This window comes from Cardiocondyla obscurior, linkage group LG12 (genome assembly GCF_019399895.1).
Source record: "Cardiocondyla obscurior isolate alpha-2009 linkage group LG12, Cobs3.1, whole genome shotgun sequence".
NCBI classification, from domain to species: domain Eukaryota; kingdom Metazoa; phylum Arthropoda; class Insecta; order Hymenoptera; family Formicidae; genus Cardiocondyla; species Cardiocondyla obscurior.
The window spans coordinates 1230870-1250300 of record NC_091875.1 but is presented as its reverse complement, the minus strand read 5'-3'; the positions used below and the strand labels follow the sequence as shown (position 1 = coordinate 1250300).

At 44.1% G+C, this 19431-nt stretch overlaps 3 protein-coding genes across 6 annotated transcripts in view; all 3 read left to right on the top strand.

Moving 5' to 3' along the window:
* The first annotated feature begins 1730 nt into the window (after positions 1-1730).
* Positions 1731-11063, top strand: LOC139107163 (protein split ends-like). Of its 3 annotated transcripts, none has more exons than XM_070664519.1 (9): positions 1731-2070; positions 3613-3977; positions 4158-5417; positions 5653-5821; positions 5973-6131; positions 6251-7518; positions 7734-8141; positions 8646-8774; positions 10110-11063. In XM_070664519.1, the coding sequence occupies exons 1-9, from the start codon at positions 1816-1818 to the stop codon at positions 10294-10296; spliced, it is 4200 nt and encodes a 1399-aa protein (XP_070520620.1). In that variant the 5' UTR covers positions 1731-1815; the 3' UTR covers positions 10297-11063. The 3 variants fall into 3 exon arrangements, with proteins under 3 accessions (XP_070520620.1, XP_070520619.1, XP_070520621.1); XM_070664518.1 differs by having other exon boundaries at positions 1732-2070; positions 7731-8141; XM_070664520.1 differs by having other exon boundaries at positions 1732-2070; positions 7731-8141; positions 9379-10249.
* A 159-nt stretch (positions 11064-11222) lies between these two features.
* On the top strand, positions 11223-16411 carry LOC139107164 (mutS protein homolog 5). Of its 2 annotated transcripts, none has more exons than XM_070664523.1 (11): positions 11223-12364; positions 13280-13450; positions 13572-13776; positions 13847-14048; positions 14222-14458; positions 14553-14691; positions 14863-15226; positions 15412-15624; positions 15706-15846; positions 15963-16027; positions 16122-16411. In XM_070664523.1, the coding sequence occupies exons 1-11, from the start codon at positions 11844-11846 to the stop codon at positions 16243-16245; spliced, it is 2382 nt and encodes a 793-aa protein (XP_070520624.1). In that variant the 5' UTR covers positions 11223-11843; the 3' UTR covers positions 16246-16411. The 2 variants fall into 2 exon arrangements, with proteins under 2 accessions (XP_070520624.1, XP_070520623.1); XM_070664522.1 differs by lacking the exon at positions 11223-12364 and adding an exon at positions 12634-12905.
* A 318-nt stretch (positions 16412-16729) lies between these two features.
* Positions 16730-19431, top strand: part of Klp10a (kinesin-like protein 10A) — a 31376-nt gene continuing 28674 nt past the window's right edge. The window contains exon 1 of the mRNA XM_070664516.1: positions 16730-17398. Coding sequence (XP_070520617.1) covers positions 17329-17398 — 70 coding nt within the window. The 5' untranslated portion in view covers positions 16730-17328. The remainder of the gene's footprint in view (positions 17399-19431) is intronic.

Genomic DNA, 19431 nt, shown 5'->3' with positions numbered 1-19431 from the left:
GTTTCTCCTGCGACCTCAACGTCACTAGCCGAACTATATTTTTGTCGTTTAATAAATCTCGCGGAGAGACAAAGTGACATCACAAAGAGAAAATGATCCGAATTTTAACGCAGATGGAAAGCGACGTTATTTTCTGGCGATCCCGCTCGTGGAATTTTTTCGCGGGCCCAGCGGAGTCGGCGTTGGTCTTCCAACGTCTCGTCTTTAATTCGACGCGACAGTGAAGAGAAAACGGCGAGCGTGGTGAGAAAAACCAGTTTTCCACGGGGCCGGGTACGTCGTTTCCACGGCGGCTGAAACGCGGGATGCTGGGCTTCGCGCCGTTTTGCCGTAACGACGTCGAGAACTTTTCTCCGGCGGGATTTTCGCATCGCTCTTACTCAGCCCGGGCTAGCGGTACTACCGGTCGATCGACGGGTCGCGTGTGCAGGTTGGGGCACCTGCTCCCGTACCGTCGGTGAATGGAAGAACTTACTTTAGAAAGACGCATCCCAGACCGTCTCTCTCTCCCTCTTTCTACCGCGGCCGCGATCTCTCGCCTCTATTGCTCCTCGCATCCCGACACGACTGACACGAGGTTAAGCCACGTCTAACTGTAAGATAATCGGCCCGCTCGTTCGGATCGTTCGGTCAACTCGCGTGCGTTTACTCTCTTCTTTTTCCGGCTTCTCTCCCACCTGCTCTTTCGCCGTTCATCAATGGCTTCGAGCGGTCACCCTTCCTTCTCGAGAGACGTCGAAAAGTCAATTCTCGACGGCAATGACACGGGGGGGGTTTTTTTTTTCTCTCTTTCTCTCTCTTTGAACACGATCGAAGAGAAGAGTGCACGTGAGCTGAGTTAATGGGATTTTTACGAGCGCGACGCTTCCCCGTAATCTGTATTCGCGCGAGCAATTTTCCATCGGGACTTCGGACAAAGTTGCCTCGTAAAACATACTTTTTGCAGGGAAAATATTAATTAGATATAGGCGTTAAAATACGAGCGCGTTATTATGCAAAGGTGCGGTCTTATCCGCGAGCATTTAACGGGCGACTCCGCAGCATATTTGCAAATTGATCGCTCTCATTAACGTTTAATTATGCCCTTAATCGTCTTATGCAAAGTGCCAACGAATTGGTATGCGAACCCGGTACTTTTCGCGCGGATGGTTTAAGGGAAATTGAAACTGGTTTGCAAATCGATCCTTTTAATTGGCCGCGTGATCGTGGTACAGAGTATTTAAACCTGGCTCATAATACTGAATCAACAATTGCATCTGTTTATTATCATTCTTTACGTTTCATTTATCTCTCGGTCTACTCCACCGCATTACGCAACTCCTTTTCTCCGCTGGAATTATCAGAATTGTAACGCTGTCATCGTTAATAATGATTTTCATATTTATCCCAATTATTATGTAATTAGACGTTTTTTTTTATATATCTGTTCTTATTATATTTTCACTTAATTAATACCTCTTTAAGTTTCTTATGCACTGCGGGAAACGTGGCCCGTTTTTGCTCTCGTAAAATTTACTGCCATAATCTCCGATGAATTAACGCGATCTGTGCGGCCGATTAGTTTATCCTTCTGAAAGTCGCGCATTGTGCTCTGGGTACAGCGCGATTCTTACTGCTTTCATAAAAATAAAAAAAATAAAAAGTCGCCGGATTTATGGCACGTTCTGGCTTCGCGGATCCAATTAGATCGCACAGTAACTTTCAATAGGTATTTCAGGCGAACACGTTAGATAATTGGTCCCGCTTTCCGATCCTTCCAGATGCAAGATGAATGGCGAGTCGTGCGCACCATAGAGACGCCAGACCGGCATAGAAATGGGCAACAACGGCAGCAGCTCCCATCAGTATTGCGCGTCGAACGGGCACGAGGTCGCCGGACGCGGGTGGACGCAGTCCTTCCCGCGGGAGCTGGGTAGGCATCATCCCCAGCAGCAGACCGGGCACAAGGTCCTGCCGGAGCCTCCCAATCAACGGCTGCGCGCCACCAATAATGGAAGCATCATTCACAACGGGGGAACCATAAGCGGCCGCAGACCGCCGGCCCTCACGCTTCCGCACGACCTTAATAAGGTAAGGATTCGCGGCGGCTTTTCGAATCGCGCCGGATGACGTGGCGGTGGCCGGGCTTCTCCTCAGGTGCCGCAGAATGCGAGCCGCGATCCGTCGCGGTTGTCGGCGGACGCTGCGGAAATTCGTCTTGCCGCGACGGCCAAGTTTCTCATGCCAATTAATAATTTTTCCGTTCCGTCAATAACGACAGCTGGCGCGGACATTAATATGTTTATTGTTCGTTAATGTGTAAAATGATATACTTATTCTTGCGCGTTATGAGTCGTATCAATTGGATCGCACCGATTTTCGCACGAGTAATGGGGATACTACGATCGTCTCCGACTCGCGTTTTAATTTTTCAGTCATTTCGCTTGTAGGATAAATAAGCGTCGGGTAGATTTCCGCTCGCGATTCGTGCAAGGAGCGTATCGCCGTTTTTCAATCTGTTGGCGAGAGTTCTGCTCCATCGAAACGCCTCCACGAAAAGATACCCGCACGGTGCACGTCGCTTCGATTCGAAGAATACACGTATTCCGGAACGGTCCGTCAGCAAAAGTAAATGTACCGCAACAATTGAACAGTACGAGAGATAAAAAAAAAACCTTTTTTTTTTCTTAAGTCGAAAAGATTTTTAGCACGGTGTAATTTATTAACGTCTAAGGATTTATTTTCAATAATTTATTTTTATTACGACAGTAAAACCAAAAAATAACTCACGAAGGCATAGTTTCTTTTTTTTTTCGGTCGTGTATTTATTTAAATTTCTGCATAAATTATGTTTTCACGAAATAAAAATTGTGACAAGACATTTTCCGGCGCTTTTTGTTTCGTGCTTTCTCGCTGTGAAGGCTCGTCCTCCTTCGCAAAATTACTGAAAAGATGTAATTTAATTTCGATTCGCTTCTTCCGTTCAGCCAATCCTTGTTTCGTCTCCGAAGACGCGCGTTTCCGCCGTCTGAAAATCTCACGCGATGCGCGTCCTCGCGGAACTCGTGATGCATCTTTTGGCTGAGTGCCGTGTGTCGTAACCCGGTTAAGATTATTCCGTAGAACGGGGGGGGGGGTTATTCACCGTGAATTCGCGAAATGTATCACGCGGCCTTCATTGAACGCTTTGTGTTTTGTGCTGGTTGCACAGAGCGACGGTTTCTCATCCGCCCGGCTTTGTCACGGTGCCTCGGCCTCCATACAGTCGCTCATCGCGAACATCACAAGGAAGCCGCGCACGCTTCGCAAATCAACAGTGCTCTATAAATAAACGTAACACTTTACCGTTCTACCTTTACGTAATACTTAGGCGGAAAAAAAAAAAAAAAAAAATAATAATAATAATTCTCCTAGCCCGTTATGCATATAATCGTATCTCGCTAATGAGCGGGCTCCCATTGTGAGCAGCGGACATAAATATTTCGCGTTTGGCTCGCGCATTCAGGCCGCTCGGCATTTAAATCGCCGTTGAAACGAAGCGTTTGGTAAAAATAAAAAATATAACGAACGCGACTCGCGATTCGCGAGATGAGATGTTTTTTTTTTTTTTAAACCCACCCTCTTGTTCCGCAGCAGGGAATATTCCGCAGTCGCAGCACCTCGGCGTCGAACATCGGCGCGTCTCGCGGCCGCAAGCTCGAGCACCATTGCTGCTACTACGGGAACGCGAGATGCTGCATGGAGAACGAGATGCAGGAACTTAAGAGATTCGGGAGCGAGCCGGACTTGCGGTACTCGCCGATGGCGCGGGAGGCGGCGCGTTGCAACGGGAAGCCCCAGCATCAGCACGCGATGGAGCACCGGCATTGCGGAAGCGGGCATTATCCCGAACGAGAGTGTAGGGAGCGAGAGAGCCGGTACAGAGGCAAGAAGAAATACAAGGCACCGGCGCCGCCGTCAAACGGCGTCATTGACGGATCGTCCCCAGACTCTTACAGGTAAGGAACGCATTCTTTTATCGTTCGGATCTATTAATACTATTTTACAAACTGTGATCTCTTTCTATTAAATATATATTAATATATTAAATATATTAATTTTATTAAATATATGGAATATTAGAATCTTAGTGATTTGTATTGAGATCGGTTGTTTAAAACACCCATGTTTCGACGTAGGAACATTATTCCCAGATACGCCGAGTCCGGTCAAGATCGGTCGGGAGGCTGCCGTGGCGAGGATGAGGTTCAGCCGCCGCCAAGACGGTCGCGCCTGTTTAAAACTCGAGCGGAGTCGAAGCGGGCGCAGGTCAACTGGCTTACCTCGTCGTCGCAACCTCACGTTATTACAGAACGCTGCGAGAACGGCGGCAGCGGCCTGGAGAATGGGCGACGGTGGCGGGATGAAGACGGCCGGGTCGCGAACAAGGAGAACAGACTCGTCTGGCGCGATCAGAACAGTCATCTCCATCAGGATCGCTGGTGCCGGGACGAGCACAGACGCTCGCGAGTTTTCGACGGCAAGAACACGCTGCAGAGGAGCATGAGCAGCCCTGAATTCCAGGCAGAGCTGATGCAGGTAGCCAGAAAAGTACGCAACAAGCTCAACTGCGGCGGCAGATCGTCCGCGGAGACGGCGAACCTGGAACGTGGTAGCGATACCGATCGATGTACGAAAGAGTCGAAACTCGAGGAAGCGAAGAGGCCGGAAAAGAGATCGGCTAAGAACGAAGAGATTTCCCCCGAGGAACGCGCGGTCGAGGACAGGATAGTTGAGGAGAGGCGACTGGCCGATCGCTGCAGCCGTACCGAAAATAAGCACAGCTCGTACAACGAGCGCAAGGGAAACGCTCGCGATACCGGGAGAGCCAAGGACTACCTGGAGGAGAGACAGGCGGAGGGCGTGTCAGGCGGGAAGAGACGACTTGTCGAAAAGTCAGCGATGTACGACCAGTCTTCAGGTATGCGCCCGAAAGAACCTCTTCGGAAAGGGTCGAAGGAACGTCAGGATGCCGCAAGACACTCTGCGGGAGAAAAACTCACGTCGGAGAAAGAGCGCAGGGATCTTCTTGAGGACTATCAGCGGGCGAAGAGCGTCACGAAAAGCCGGAAGTACGAAAATGCAGCGGACACGGGGAGAACCAGATCGGAGAGCCCGGTGAGACCTTACATCAGGGTCACGGATTCTCGCGGCCAGGGCTCCGGGAGGGAAAGCACGCCCGAGCGAACGAGCGAGGCTAAGGAGCGAGAAAAGGAAAGAGATCCCGATCGTAGATGGCGGAAGAGCGACGTTAGGAATACTGATGGCTTGTCGGACGAGAAGAGATGGTCCTGCGAACCTGTTCCCGCGACAGCAGAGAAAAAGGACGCAAAATCCAAAGAGAAGCTCGCGAGAAAACCAGAAGCCAAGGAAGCCGTCCGCGAGAAAAATTGGCACGTGTAAGTTGCTCTCGCGTCTCCGGTCGATTTATCTCTTGCTCGCGAGTCGCGGATGCGCTCGCGTATGTCGAGCGATTCCGGTAATTATTTCCGCTATCAATGAACGCCTTGCATGCGCGGGATGCATATAGACACGCAATTAATTCTACGATGACTACGAGCGAGCGATGATTAATTAACATGTTCGCTCGTGATCATTCTACGGAGTTTGATGTGTTCTCAATCATGTCTCTAGATTACCGTTACCGGAGAAGTCCGCACCGAAAACCTTTTACTTCGGCATGGACGGAACGCAGTCGAATGAGTCACGGAATTGCGTGGACCAGCACATGGAGCAAATTCAATCCCGATTGCAAGCCAGGGAGATCAATGGCGCAATCGAATGCCACGACTACACGGATGATGTAATATCTTATTCTTTTTTATTAATTAATTAATTTATTTATTTTTAATACTGTCAATAAAAATCGTCATTTGTATACTTAATTTTTTAAACGCAAAAGTTATCAAATCTTTTTTTTTTTTTTTTATGAACTAAATAATTTTAATTTTTAGGGAAAAAGTGGAATCGAAGATATCTCATTAAAGTTACGTCCTACATTACCTAAGAAACAGTTGGAAATCCCGCGATTTTCACCGTCGGCGGCATGGAGATTGCTGTCGGCGTTAGAAGCTCCTGGACCAACTATGAGCACAGCGAGCGAAGAAATTCCGGTAAGCGCGTAAAAACTTAAAATATATATTTTATTAACAAGTTAAAAAATACTTAATTACCAAAAATAGAACTAAAGACGTATAAAATTAATTAATTAAACTACGTTGCTGGGTGTTAGGTGATGTTCGAGGAACGCATCGAACGACTTTCGAGGCCGCCTCCGCCGCTAATTGCACTCGGTCCGCGAAGCTCGCACGACAAGTCCGGCGATTCCGGAATATCCGGGGACGCCGGCGCGGCTAATGACGATTCATTAGATATCAGCACCAATACCAACAACAATCGATTGAAGACAGCAGCTACAAGACCGGCCTGGACGCCACAACAAGATCTAGGCGAAGAGTCCAGCAGTGACGCTGGGGTAGATTCACCACCGCCGATGCCGACACCAGTGAAATTTCCGCCCAGAGCGCACGTGTTCTCGTTGTCGTTGCCGCGCGACGACAATCGAATGTACTTGTACAATCCGGATTTAAAGAATAAGGAAGGCTCAACCTTCAATTCGTTACAGAAACTGAAAAGATCGGTGTCGGGCGCTCTCGGACTCGGACCGTTGGATTTGGAGAGAAAGCGCACTCGCGATATTTTGGATGATAATTGGCTGCTATCGACAAGCGCCCCGACATCGCTACAACATACTCAGATCACAGACGTGACACGATCCTCGCCACCCGGCTGGAAACCCAGCTTTGATGAAGACGATGACGACGAAATTCTAGCAGAAGATTTGGAGGATCGCTCTGATTTTCCCGCGATTATGAAGCCGCCTTCTTTCTCATACTTAGCCTCTGGCGGTCACGTAATGTACCTGCCCGAATCTAATGACTCTCAATATCAGCCGCAGAGTTTGAGCTACAGGAGTAACATGGCGGTGGAAAGTGAGAAGAATTCTGGCAACAGCTCTGGATCTAAATTCCGCAAGAACGGCATAGATGAATTTAGAAAATCGAACAAAGATATAGAGAAGACGAGTAAGCAATCCAAAGAATCAGTTTTAAAAGAAAAGTCTTTCGCAAACGATGGAAAAGTGAATGGTAGATTTTCCAAATCGTGTGAAAACATTTCTGAGATGAAGCAGCGAAGTGCTTCGCCCGTTGGCGTTCAGCAAAATTTGCAGGATGATAAGGAATTAACACCGGAAGTCAAGGCACCATTAAAGAGCAACTCAAAAGGACGTAGATTCACGTTCCAGAGTACTGTGCGGCAGATAGAGAGGCGTAGATTGGCAGAGAAGCTATCGCGAGAAGCAGAAGCCAAGGAAAGACAAAGAAAAGGCGAGCTAGAGGCGATGCGGAAGGTAGAGGAGGAATTTCAACGAAAACGAGCCAGAGAGAAAGCAAATATTAGACAACAACTTCGCTTATACAGTATGGATGAAAATTTAAGGTGATTAAACGCTTTAATTTTTAACGACATTAATTAATTATAATAATTTTTTTATGATAATTACAATTGAGTGATCTATGGCCGACGGCGTGTTGCAGGTTACATTTATATTTTCTGATTAAATTAAATTAGATATTTTTCGTCCTTCCGTCTCTAATTTTTTTAGATAAGATTTTCAGAACTTATTTACTAATAACCTGTTTCAATTGTAGTAGTTTACCCACTGTGTGGGACAGCTCGCAGTTATCTCGTGCGGACCCGGACGGCGCGCCATCGTCATCCGCGTCGTCACCCACGTCAGTTCCACCAGCGAAAATGACAACCATACGAAAGAGCAGCGTCAGTAGCGACGAGTATTTGCGTAAAAGAGCGCCCAGTATGGATTCTAGACAGCAGCAGCAACAGCAACATCAACAGCAACCGAGGGAGTACAAAGATTACCGGCCAAAGTATTACGACTGGGCGCCCACCGAGTCGTCGTCGCATCTGGAATATAAGCAAACCACGGTGCATCCCAAAGTGGTGTGCGATATACCCAAGAGTTCGCCTGTCTTTGTAGACGCGCACGTAAACGTCGCTAAAACGGCAAATCTCAGCTCTACGCCCAGATCCGACAATTACAGGTAAGCGTAAAATGATTTTTAATCACACAAATATATCACGCAATACCTTTTTATTAATTTCTAAGGTAAATTTTTATAACTTATATTTATATATTTCTTGAAAGACAGGAATCTTTTTCATAACAATCTAATATAATATATTCATGTATTGAAAATGAGATAAAGGATAATGATAAATGGGAAAACGTGCCACTTAGGTTCCGATTTTTTAAAAAAGTCAAATAATTAGGGGCTTTATTCTTCCTACTCGCCGTATATTCGTGAAGGAAAGAAAATGAAAAGTGAACGCGGAATTTTTATACGCGGACTACGCAAAAGGATTAAGAAGGGCAAAGGTCTCCTCCGCTATGCAATACATATATACGAAGTGTCTGTCATTCCGAAGAGTCTTTGAATTCACTTTCACTCATGTGCTCGCAGCCATGTTAGGCTCGCGCACAACAGTCCATGATTGCGAGACGAAACCGCTAATGGCGAATAATATTCTAACGCGTTACTCAACAGGAAAGATTTTGCTCATGGGGCCGTGGCGGCGAGATCCTCCTTAGCCAGCAGCGACAGTGAGCTATCGCAACCGAATACGAGACCGCATTCCAGGCAAGCCGTCACTAAGAGCAAGCCTATACGGTCTAGGTACGTTCGATACAATCTGGTTTCTTTGACTCCGCTTAAGATAACGATTCCCAGGCCTTGAGAATGTTTCCCGAAATAATAGTTATGTCGACAAACGCTAAATGCCTGAACAGAAGGTTTAAATGACATTTATTCCTGATACATTTCGCGTACAGCAGTGAGCACGAGCTACATAATTAAAAAAAATAAAAAATAGTTTTATTCTTTCCCAGATCAGTTAGATAAAACTCAAACAACCGATAAACTGTTGTTCCCTAAATGCTTTATTTCAAATTAAATAATTTTAAATTTTATCAATTTAATCTTGCTTATATTATAAAATTTAATTATAATTTCTTGAGAAAAAGAAATTTTTTTTTTATCTAGAATTTTAGATATATTTTCGTGCTGGTTCCGGTATGCGAAACTTATAACTATAATTCACTTGATAACTCGGTACAATCAATGTTTAATGTGGCTTATCTTGCACTTTCGATGCAAGTTAATACAAATATTAATGTTTGCTAAATATGACAGTAATTAAATCTACTAATCGCACTCGTAGGTAAGAGTCCGCGCGTGTCGTGCGACTACTAATTTTTGGCTGATTTTTTGTCGTGCGCAGGTTTTAAGGTGGGCGTAAAGTAAGTAGTCTTATAACACCTCTAGTCATCTAACAACGCTTCATTAAACCAAGCCAAGCAAATACGGTCGCGCTTCTAACTACGCATTGGGCGAGGATGGCACATAAGTGGCGAGAAAAAAAACATCGTGCGAGAGAAAAAAACCACTGGCATCAGTTGAACCGCGTTACAGTGCGTTCGAAAGAAAGATCGTCTCTCCGCGATACCGCAATCTGGGTTTATCTTCCGACGCGCTGAACGCCGGCCAACGATCTCCGAGACTTGCATACGCCTGCATAAGGACTATGCTAATATTTTACTAGATTCTCAACTCCTCTAGAAAAGATGTTTGCCTTGGCGTTCAGTGCGTTGACAAATACAGCAGAGGCGTCATGTGCTCGGCCAGTCGCAAAATATTGATTCTTTATACGGACGAGAGTGGTCTCCCTTCGAAAAGAAGGGCTACGTTGGAAATTCCGTTTCTACAAAAAAAAAAAAAAACCTGATATACTTTATCTTATATAATAATTTTATATAAAAATTAAAAGCTGAAATGTTAGAAATGTAAAGATTTATATACATATATATTTTATTTAAATATAAATTATATTAACTTACCTCAATGTGATGATAAAAATTCGACGAGCCGTGACGTTCTCTGTCGATGTCAAATTGGGAAGAACGGAGAGGGGACTTTGAAGTAAAGCGATGAGAGTAAGAAACAATTGATCAGGTCGGCTAGCCCAACCCGCAGCGAGGAGGCCGCTAGTACGGAGGAGGAGAGCCTGGTACAGCCGATCAAACAGCAACGAAACCCTTCGAACGGTTTTGTATTGAACGGAGTGCAGCCATTTGTGAGGGAGAAGAGCTATCGACCCATTTCCTTCAATCCGCAGCCGCCTCCGCCTATTCCGAGTTAGAAATCTTGCTGCAGACCTTAAAAAATATATGTAGACTTTAACGAAATGACGCAAAGAAAATCCGACATATTATTCATATTTTTATACTTTCTAGTGTACGTAAAACATCGAACTGTCCATATCTATCTATCTGAACCAAAATGCGATTTTTAAATGTAAAAACTCGACGATTTTTCGCGTATGCCAATGCGTTAAATATTAAGTCAGACGGGTTTCCACGAGATTTTATACGAGCAGAGATTTCGTACCACAGTTATTTACAAAGACGTAGCTTTGTTTCTGTACGTTTAGAAAATGTTCTCTAAGAGAATCCTGTATTTTATGCGATTCGCTGCAACGGCGCGACGACCGTCTCTCCCGCGTCAGCGCATTTTATATACGTGAAATTAATGTCAAGTAATACTTTTATATGATGTGTAACAAGTAACACGATCTAACTCCTAACCAAATGTGTTCCGTACGTCTCTCTGTACGTTCATCTATTTATATTCGCCGTAAGGATATATTAACAAGACAGAAGCGGAATCAAAGATTGTAAGCTTATCGCGTGCGACGCGCCGCTTTACGGCCCCGTCGGCTGTAAAAGCGCGAGAGACATTATAGCGGCGCGTCGCCGGGAAAAGTATCAGTAACAAACCGGGTGTATACTTTACTCAAACAGGTTTAGGGCGGTATTTTGTGTAATTATGTACAGGTAACAAAACTGCAGGCGACTGCAAATATTTGCTCACGTAATGTAATCAAATAAAAGATAATGTTGTTATTAACTGTATGAATTTCACAATAAAAAAATTTCCCTTTTATTCCCGGTTACCTTCAACAGGCGTCTACAGCATGAAGTTATCATCTTGGGTAAGTACGTAGACTTCGGATTGTAAGCAGGCGCCATTTTGTTCATTAGCGTCCACTCGTTTGCGCGTTCACGACGGTAATCTGAGAGAAAGAAGAACAAAAGATGAATTCGAGTCTTCCAAAAAGCGTCCTGTCCTCGACTTCTCTTCTTGCGTCTAACACGTACGTTCATATCAATTTGATTCGACATTTTACTTGAAACTGTTGAGATTTATGCTCTTTAAATTGTTTTTTTTTTAATATCTTGTAATGTATATCGAACGACAAAATTACTTTGTTACGTTTTTAACGCTGACATATTTTACCGCAGACAAGTGCAATTTGAGTCGTTAATGAGCGAAAGCAGCAGCAGTGACGATGAAGAAGAGTTTCACATAAATATTCCCACATCGCAATTGGCCACGGAAGTACAGGATGAACAGAACGACGGAGGTTCTGTTGCGCAAAGCGTTTTAACTGACAGAGATGAGGCTCGTATCTCAGAATTAATTTCTAAACGTTAAACTCCTTTTAATATTCTCCATTCTTCTTTGTGAAACGTTACTCTCGTATAAAAAGCAATTAAAATCGCGTTAGTTAAGAGTGTAAAACAACGGATTTTGTTATTGTGTTAATTGCGAGTCCCAAGGGAAGCGTTTTATTCGGCAAATTTTTACATAAATCCAAATCGCGTACTTTCGCAGATCGTTCTAGCAATGATCTGGTCCAGCAATCAATTGGGTGCGGCTTATTACAACATTCTCACGTCCGAACTGTTCGTGATGGAAGATACTTACGACGACGGCGCTCGCTTCAACATCGCTAGGGCTTTGTACAAGCAGTGTCAACCGCGTCAAGTTATTACGATCTCTGGTACATCCGACGAGTTCTTGACGGTGCTGGAGGCACTGATAACGTCGGAAACGTCGAACGATGACGAGGAATCGAAACCGAGCGCCGCGGGGTCGTCCCGGGTCTCGCTGAGGGTGATGCGAAAGAGAGAGCACAGCTTCGAGAGATGCTATCACAGAGTGCGATGTCTTAAGTTGCAGTCCGAGCCGCAGAACACCAGCAATGTCGAAAGATTTATCTTCCTGCAAGGCCTGCTGAACTTCAAATCGATCGTCATGATCCACGCCCTGGGTCTACTCCTGATCTATATCGACCAGCACTGGAGCAACATTGCTCTCGATCCTTCCGGCAGGCCTGGCTTCGCGTCTCTGTCCAGCATGACGTTGTGAGTCCCTTGCAATCCCGCGATAGAATTAGCATTCTCGCGCCAGAGCGGTGCATTCGTTTCCGTAGCTGTTAAGCACGATTTTATCGCGCTAATTCAGAGTCCATCTGTCTTATTATCTTAATATTACAAAGCGTGGCTCTGTGCGCGTTATTTACTATTAATTAATTTACATTTAATAATTTGCGACGACGAACTACGGATGCGTGTAATTTTACCGGTGTCGAGACTCGGGCAAAAACGTTCGAGAAGTAACAAAAGTGCATGGTAAACAAGATGTTTGAGGCCAGGGTTATACTCTAGCCGCTAGCTCCATCCTAGATCGACAGCGGGAAGCTCGAGTTGCATTTTACCCGATGATGAGACCTCTGCTTTACCATTTCTATTACCATTCGGTAATATACAGCTCGAGATTGACACTATCCATTAAGGATGGCATTGGCGGCATTCTGTCCTTCGACACCTTGTTCACTGTGTACTCCTGTTACTTCAAGAACGTTTCTCGAATTTTGGCTCAGCTGAATAAACCGGGATGCCTCAGGTTTAATTATCTGCATTTATTGTTTTATTTAATTTAAATGAGACAACCATCTGCATGAGCGCATAATTAAATCAGCGTTTATGGTTTAATTTTAATTAAGGATTAAATATTATTTATTTGATTGTTAACAACATTTATCTCTGAACTAGCGTAGCAACTGAGCCAACAGCTGCATAAACAAATGCACTCTTTGCATTTGCTGCTCACCTTTGTTAAAGGTTCTATTCACGGTCTTTTATTTTTTATTTTTTTTTTTTTTTGAAGTTATCATAGCATCGGTTTAGATTTGTCGTTCTGGAAATTGTTTCCTTTAGTTTGTGTTGTGATTTTGATCTTCACACGACCACTTTTTTGTTGCACGCGGGACTTCGCAGACGCGACATCGTCATGATGGACGACGACACTTACGAGGCGTTGAATATCGTGCACGCCAAGCATCATCCAAGTTTTTTCAAGTGTGGCGATGCGGCAGCGAAAAAGCAAAGCGGCAGCTTGTTCATTCTCTTGAACCGTTGCCAGTCGCGACCTGGGATGCAGTTTTTGTGGTAAGAAACGCTGCGTTATCTTCATCTCCCAGTAAATTTTTTTTTTTTTTTTTTTTTTTTTAATAAATTTGTCGCTCCAAAAAATTTCGAGAGCATTGTTCTGAAGAGACTGCGGTTGCAGGAAAACGTTGCGGCACCCTATTCGGAATATGCAGGTTCTTAACGATAGATTCGAGGTCATTGAGTTCTGTATGAATCCGGATAATCAGAGCATCGTCGAGAATTTGACGTCGTGTCTGAAACACATTTCCCGCTTGACTAACGTCATTCTGGATCGCTACTTGGCACAGCAAGCAAAAGTTCCCGATTGGCGACGGTTGCATAAGGTATTCAATTTAGTTCGCGTATATCTCAGTAATTTGTGCGACTTATTCTATTCTGTGTTTTGCTCCGCAGACAATTTCCTCCATAATTTATATCGGCGACATATGCGAGAAGCACCGCAAGAAAGTGAGGCTGTTTGACAAGATTGTCGGCAGTGTTACGAAGGAAGTACGTTACGTCAAATATTTCATTGAGTACATAGTGGACTTCGCTATGAAGAGATCAGAAAACGACTGTATTGTACGTGTAAATGTGGACCCGCACTTAGATAATTGTAAGCCGAGCTCTGTTATCCCCTTATAATTAATTCTCAAACGATAGACTATCTTGGCTATCTTGGCACTCTTTTATTTTTACAAATTTTTACAAATTACAAATTAATTTTAAGCTAATTTTTTTTTTAATTAACTGTTAAACGTTGTGTATTACATTTCCATCGTCATACAGTGCGTCAGGTGAGAAATACCTTACCCGAGACCCTGACACGGATGGGAGAAAAAGATATGAAGGAGTATCTTCCGGCCTCTGTGACGACCTGCAAAATGGTGTATATACCAAACATCGGATATCTCCTGGCGATAACCGGATGGAATCCATCTCCGGTCGACAATGCCAATTTGGAGAACCTAGAGTTCAAATTTGTCAGCAACAACATACGTTACTACAAGAGCCCTAGCGCCAAAGGTACGCGTTGCATTTTTAACTTTTTATTATTTTTAATTTTTTTTATTAATTCTTGCAACCACCTAAAACTAAATTTGTGAATTAATTCTTTCAGAACTGGATAGCACTATAGGAGACATAATGCTGAAGATAAATAAGCGGGAAAGTTTTATTCTGCTGAAACTCGTGAAGTACATTAATAAGTACGCTACCTCAATATTTAATGCAATTCAGTTGTGCGCTGAATTAGACACGTGAGTGAATCAGATATAAATTTTTAACGAGAACTAATTAAAAAAAAAAATTAGTAAAAAATTAAACAAAAGAAACGACGGAAGAATTAATATTAGTAAATACAAAGAATATTTCTTTATTTGAACTAAGATGATACTTTTTTAAGATGCTCTGCTTTTTGATTGTTACAGATTACTGGCATTTTACGTGGTTGCGCGAGAATATAATTATGTGAAACCGAACGTGGTGGATCGCCAGGTCATAGCCATAGAACAGGGACGACACCCCTTGCAGGAATTTTTAACAACGTTTGTTCCGAATGACACTTATTCTGGGGACGGAAAAACTTTGGTGAAGGTCCTGACCGGACCGAACGCTTCTGGCAAGAGCACTTATCTCAAGCAAGTTGCGCTGATTGCATTTATGGCTCATATCGGCTGCTTCGTGCCGGCTAAGTCGGCCACCATAGGATTAATGACGCACATTTTAACTCAAATCACATCTATAGATAGCATTGCTCTAAATACGAGTATGTTTCTGCAAGACATGCGACAGGTGAATAAATTGAAGGGCAAAGCCTTTGCGAAGAATTAATTCCGCGATATAAATTATTTAATATTTCAAAATTGTTTAATATAATAATTTTATAATAGTTTAAACTAAAATTATTATTTATAAATTATTGATCAAATAACGTGTTTTTTGAAAGACACATTTTATCATTCTCCTTGGTCTTTTAGATAAACTCCGCTCTTAACGCTTCCACACCAAACTCCATCGTTATTTTGGATGAGTTCGGGAACGGGACGTCCGAAGTGAGTGGTCTATCGTTACTCGCGGCTGTACTAAGTAATTTTGTTGATCGAGGAACCGACTGTCCGCATATTTTCGTGACTACGCATATGCATCGAGTGATGGACATATTGCCGCAGCATCCGATAATAGAGGAACAAGTAAGACTTACTCCAATTAAATAAAACTATTCTGTTATTTGTAATTTTTATTGTTCATTTTATTTCTTATTTTATTTACAGACTTTCGAGTTTATCACAAACGAGGACGGCTCCGTTGCGTATCTTTACAGATTAAGCAGTGGACACGTTGCGTGCAGTTTCGCACACGCCGCTGCACGATGTGCGGGTTTGGACGAAAAGGTTGTTAAACGAGCATCGGAGGTAAAGATTTAGCTTGTGTATATTTAAAAATATATTAGCAAAACTTTGCATAAATAAATATGGAATAAATCAATTTAATTTGTGCTATATAATTTCTAAAAGTAGAACTTTTGTAGGTATATGAAAAATTTAAGGCCGGCGAGTTACCATCAAGATTACCGGAAGCTAAGGGTCAAGACATGTAAGGATCTCTAATAAATTTTAACACCTTTGTATAATTATAAAGATTATATTTATTGTAATTGATAATAATTGTGTGATTTGTGTAATCATAGGGCAATGCATATCATCGAGCGATTATTAAAAACGGAGACTTTCGATCTGGAAGAGCTGAAGACGTTAGTTCGACAAGTTACGGAGTCTCCAACGCCGAAGATAATAAAAGTAAAAAAAAACTGAATTGAAGAAAAAGAGAAGATATTTCATGTAATTATCAAAACCATTAATTATACATTTCCAAAAATAGTTAATAGAGTTAAAAAAAAAAAGTGACTTTTGTAAGAAATTAAATTATAAAATAATTTAAACTAGTAGATGTGTTAGTAGAAATTATAAATTATAAAATAATAATTTTGCCGTGTTGTGCTTTAATTTCTTTTAATTTACTTTATAAATGTGCCTGATTTATTATTTAGACATACTACTGATGTCTCCCGAGTGACCATCTGATTATTGGCACGATTGGCATTATCGGACGATAGTTCGCATCGTGGAATATCTTTGACAGCACAGCACAGATGTCGGGACCAGTTACGATCCCGCGTTTGATCCAACGACCCGGCGCGAGTAGATGGCGGGCCGGTCAGTGCGCGCCGGCCGGCAGCTGGCGCTCGCGGTCCTTCCGTTGTCAATAACGGACACTGGCGGTGTATCCCGGCACGGAAAGTGACTCGAACGGCCGTCCCCTCGGACGCGCGAAGAATATCGAGAATACGTCCGAGCCGCGAGTGTTCTCGACTAGGTACGCGACGTACCACGGGTTCACGCGAGCTGGTGCAGTGCTCGCGCGCGTGTTCGCTCGCGCAGCTGACCTCGTCGAGGACGAGGCCGACTAGCCAAGGAGGAGGACGGCGGCGAGAGGTTCGCTCGGTGAGGAAGGAGAGCCGCGGCCGAACCACGGGCGTGCCTTGGTGCCGAGGAGAACACCGTGCTCGCGGGACATTCGCAGGATTCGCGATTCCGGAAGCAAGGGGCCGAGGCGACGGCCCAGGAGAGCGCGCCCGTCGCGGAGGACCTCGCAGGCGGTGGAGGGAGGGGAGACGGAGGACCGGTCGCCGCGCGAGTTTGAATGCGAACGCTCTCGTAACTGTCAACCGTCGTCGCGGTCGCGCGAGAGTCGCTTCATCTCTCTCGCTCCCGTGAGTTCTCTATTTCGCTCGTGTGCGTCGATTAATCGGCCGCGTGCGGAGCTCGTAGCAAGTTAACGGAGGAAGAGCCGGTCGCGGTTTATGGTGCCGAGCAAGGCGAACGGAATCGACTAAAATGGGGACCATGGATCACGGTACGTGCAACATCGACGTCGGCTGCAGCATCAATATCCAGAGGACAGACGGTGAGTACCAAAATGTATCGTTGCGCCCCCGAGCGCGTCCTTGTGACCGTCTTATTTCGTTTCGGACGTTCGTTACGCGACGCTCGCCTTTTTTCCCATCTTCCGTCTCTCTTTTTCTTCTACTTCATCGTGCGTCTTGTGCTCTCGGTGCGACCGTTGGGCAAACCGTGCTTCTCTTTCCTCGTGGAGAGTCGCTCGGCGCTCTGTCTTTGTTCATCTCGATCTTTGCTCTATCTTTTTCTTTTTTCTTCTTTCCGTATCTCGTCTTTTTTAGTTGTGTCCGATTTATTTCTCCTCGTTTTCGATCTCCCTTTGTCCTGCATTTATTCTCTCTCTCTCTCTCTCTCTCTCTCTCTCTCTCTCTCTCTCTCTCTCTTTCTTCCTTCGTTTAAGGGTTACCTGGTTCTCGTTCGTGCACCTCCGTGTTTTTCCATAAGTATTTGTCACGTGGTTAGACGAGGTCCGATCTACGCGTGCTAATCACGCGTGGGCCCGGATCCCGATCCTTAGATCGATCGGCTAGTCGGCCGGCCTCCGAACTCGCCTTTCCATATACGGGAAATTTCGTGCACGACCTTCCTTCCGCGGACCGTGTCTCCCCTTCGCGCCATATTTGTTTTCTTTCTTTTCTTCGCGGATTCTGTTGCTATACATTTGTTGAAGAGAACGATCCTAGCCATGACGATGGTAAAAATGCCTGAATAGAGAAAAATAAGTAAAACTAACTAATTGATGAAAAATTAGTGAACACTGCCGTATCGAGTATATTTTTCACTTAATTCCAACAACAGAATTTATAATTTTATTCTGTGCCGCGACATATTCTTCTCATGGTTAGCAGCGTTCTAGCAAATGCGAAAATTAACCGATAAATACCGGCTGTAGCTAGAATAACATTGTTTAAGACACGTGGCCGCGGAGTTTCGCGCATCCGTATCGCAGGCAGACGCGGACGACGACCGGTGCGCGACGACTTCTGAGAATTGTAATTGACACGCGTGGGACATGGGGAGGGGGAGGGGGGGATGGACGAGCACCTTCGGCGGAAGTTGCTCCCGTGGATAATTTCCACCGGCGGCGCGCCATCAGAATTCCCGCGCACGATAACGGATGTTCCTCTTAGACGTCGATCGCGAAGACGGCACTTCCTTTCACCGCGCGTGTTGCCACATGTAGACCGAAAATCTTGCATGCGCTTGCAGCGCGTTCCCGTTTAGCGTAATCGAGCCGAGCGGAAGTCACGAAAACGCGATTTAATTGCCTCTCGAGGCACCGACCGAACGAACGCTTCGGCGGCGTGCGAAAGAAATGTCTGCGAAACGACGAGAATTAAAATTCCTTAAGATGATCTGGACGTTTTTTTTTAGCAGCTAATTAATTTAATTATCCAGAAGAAAGAAAAAAGATTATTCCGCGGCAAGTAAAATATTTTCGGGCGCGCCGAGTTTATCGTTCAATCGCTGGAATATTGATTGTTACACGTAATACTTGTGGCAATGTAAATTAAAAATTATAAATTCTGCTTCTCTCGTTTAGATCGATTTCAAGTACGAAACGTACGCGATGTCGCAGCGTTAATTTATTATTCATCCGCGTCAGTTATAATTTTTACACTCGCAGAAAACTTTTGCTGCGGTTCCTCGATGATATACAATTTTTTTTAGTACGTTATGGTTGTTTGAAAAATTTTAGGCAAATGCGCAGAAACACTTCGCACATTTTTTTCTTAATGTTTTTTCTTTTTTTAAACTAATAACATTTTTAACATTTATTACATATTAAATAAAAAATTTATTAACTTAACTCTTCGTTAAAATGTCTTGTTTCAAGATATTTTTCTATTTAACACATTTGAATTGTTAATTGGTGACTAATTAAAAAAAAAAAAAAAAAAAAAATGCGACTTTAACAGCTGTAATGTCACGTTTGCAGATAATTACGTAAGACCGTGTTTGCTCTCTTTCCCTTTTTGACGCTCGAAGGGTTATCGAAGATGAAATCTCGCGTTCGTGATCACGGACTTCCGGCGTAAA

What these genes read in the sequence shown, in the direction of transcription:
- LOC139107164 (XM_070664523.1), top strand. Translation starts at nt 11,844, where the DNA reads ATGATCTGGTCCAGCAATCAATTGGGTGCGGCTTATTACAACATTCTC. An exon ending in ATTGGCGACGGTTGCATAAG is followed by an intron (nt 13,777 to 13,846) that starts GTATTCAATTTA and finishes TTTGCTCCGCAG; the next exon opens with ACAATTTCCTCCATAATTTA. An exon ending in ATCCGATAATAGAGGAACAA is followed by an intron (nt 15,625 to 15,705) that starts GTAAGACTTACT and finishes TTTTATTTACAG; the next exon opens with ACTTTCGAGTTTATCACAAA.
- LOC139107163 (XM_070664518.1), top strand. Translation starts at nt 1,816, where the DNA reads ATGGGCAACAACGGCAGCAGCTCCCATCAGTATTGCGCGTCGAACGGG. An exon ending in GCCACGACTACACGGATGAT is followed by an intron (nt 5,822 to 5,972) that starts GTAATATCTTAT and finishes TTTAATTTTTAG; the next exon opens with GGAAAAAGTGGAATCGAAGA. An exon ending in AGCAAGCCTATACGGTCTAG is followed by an intron (nt 8,775 to 10,109) that starts GTACGTTCGATA and finishes ACAATTGATCAG; the next exon opens with GTCGGCTAGCCCAACCCGCA.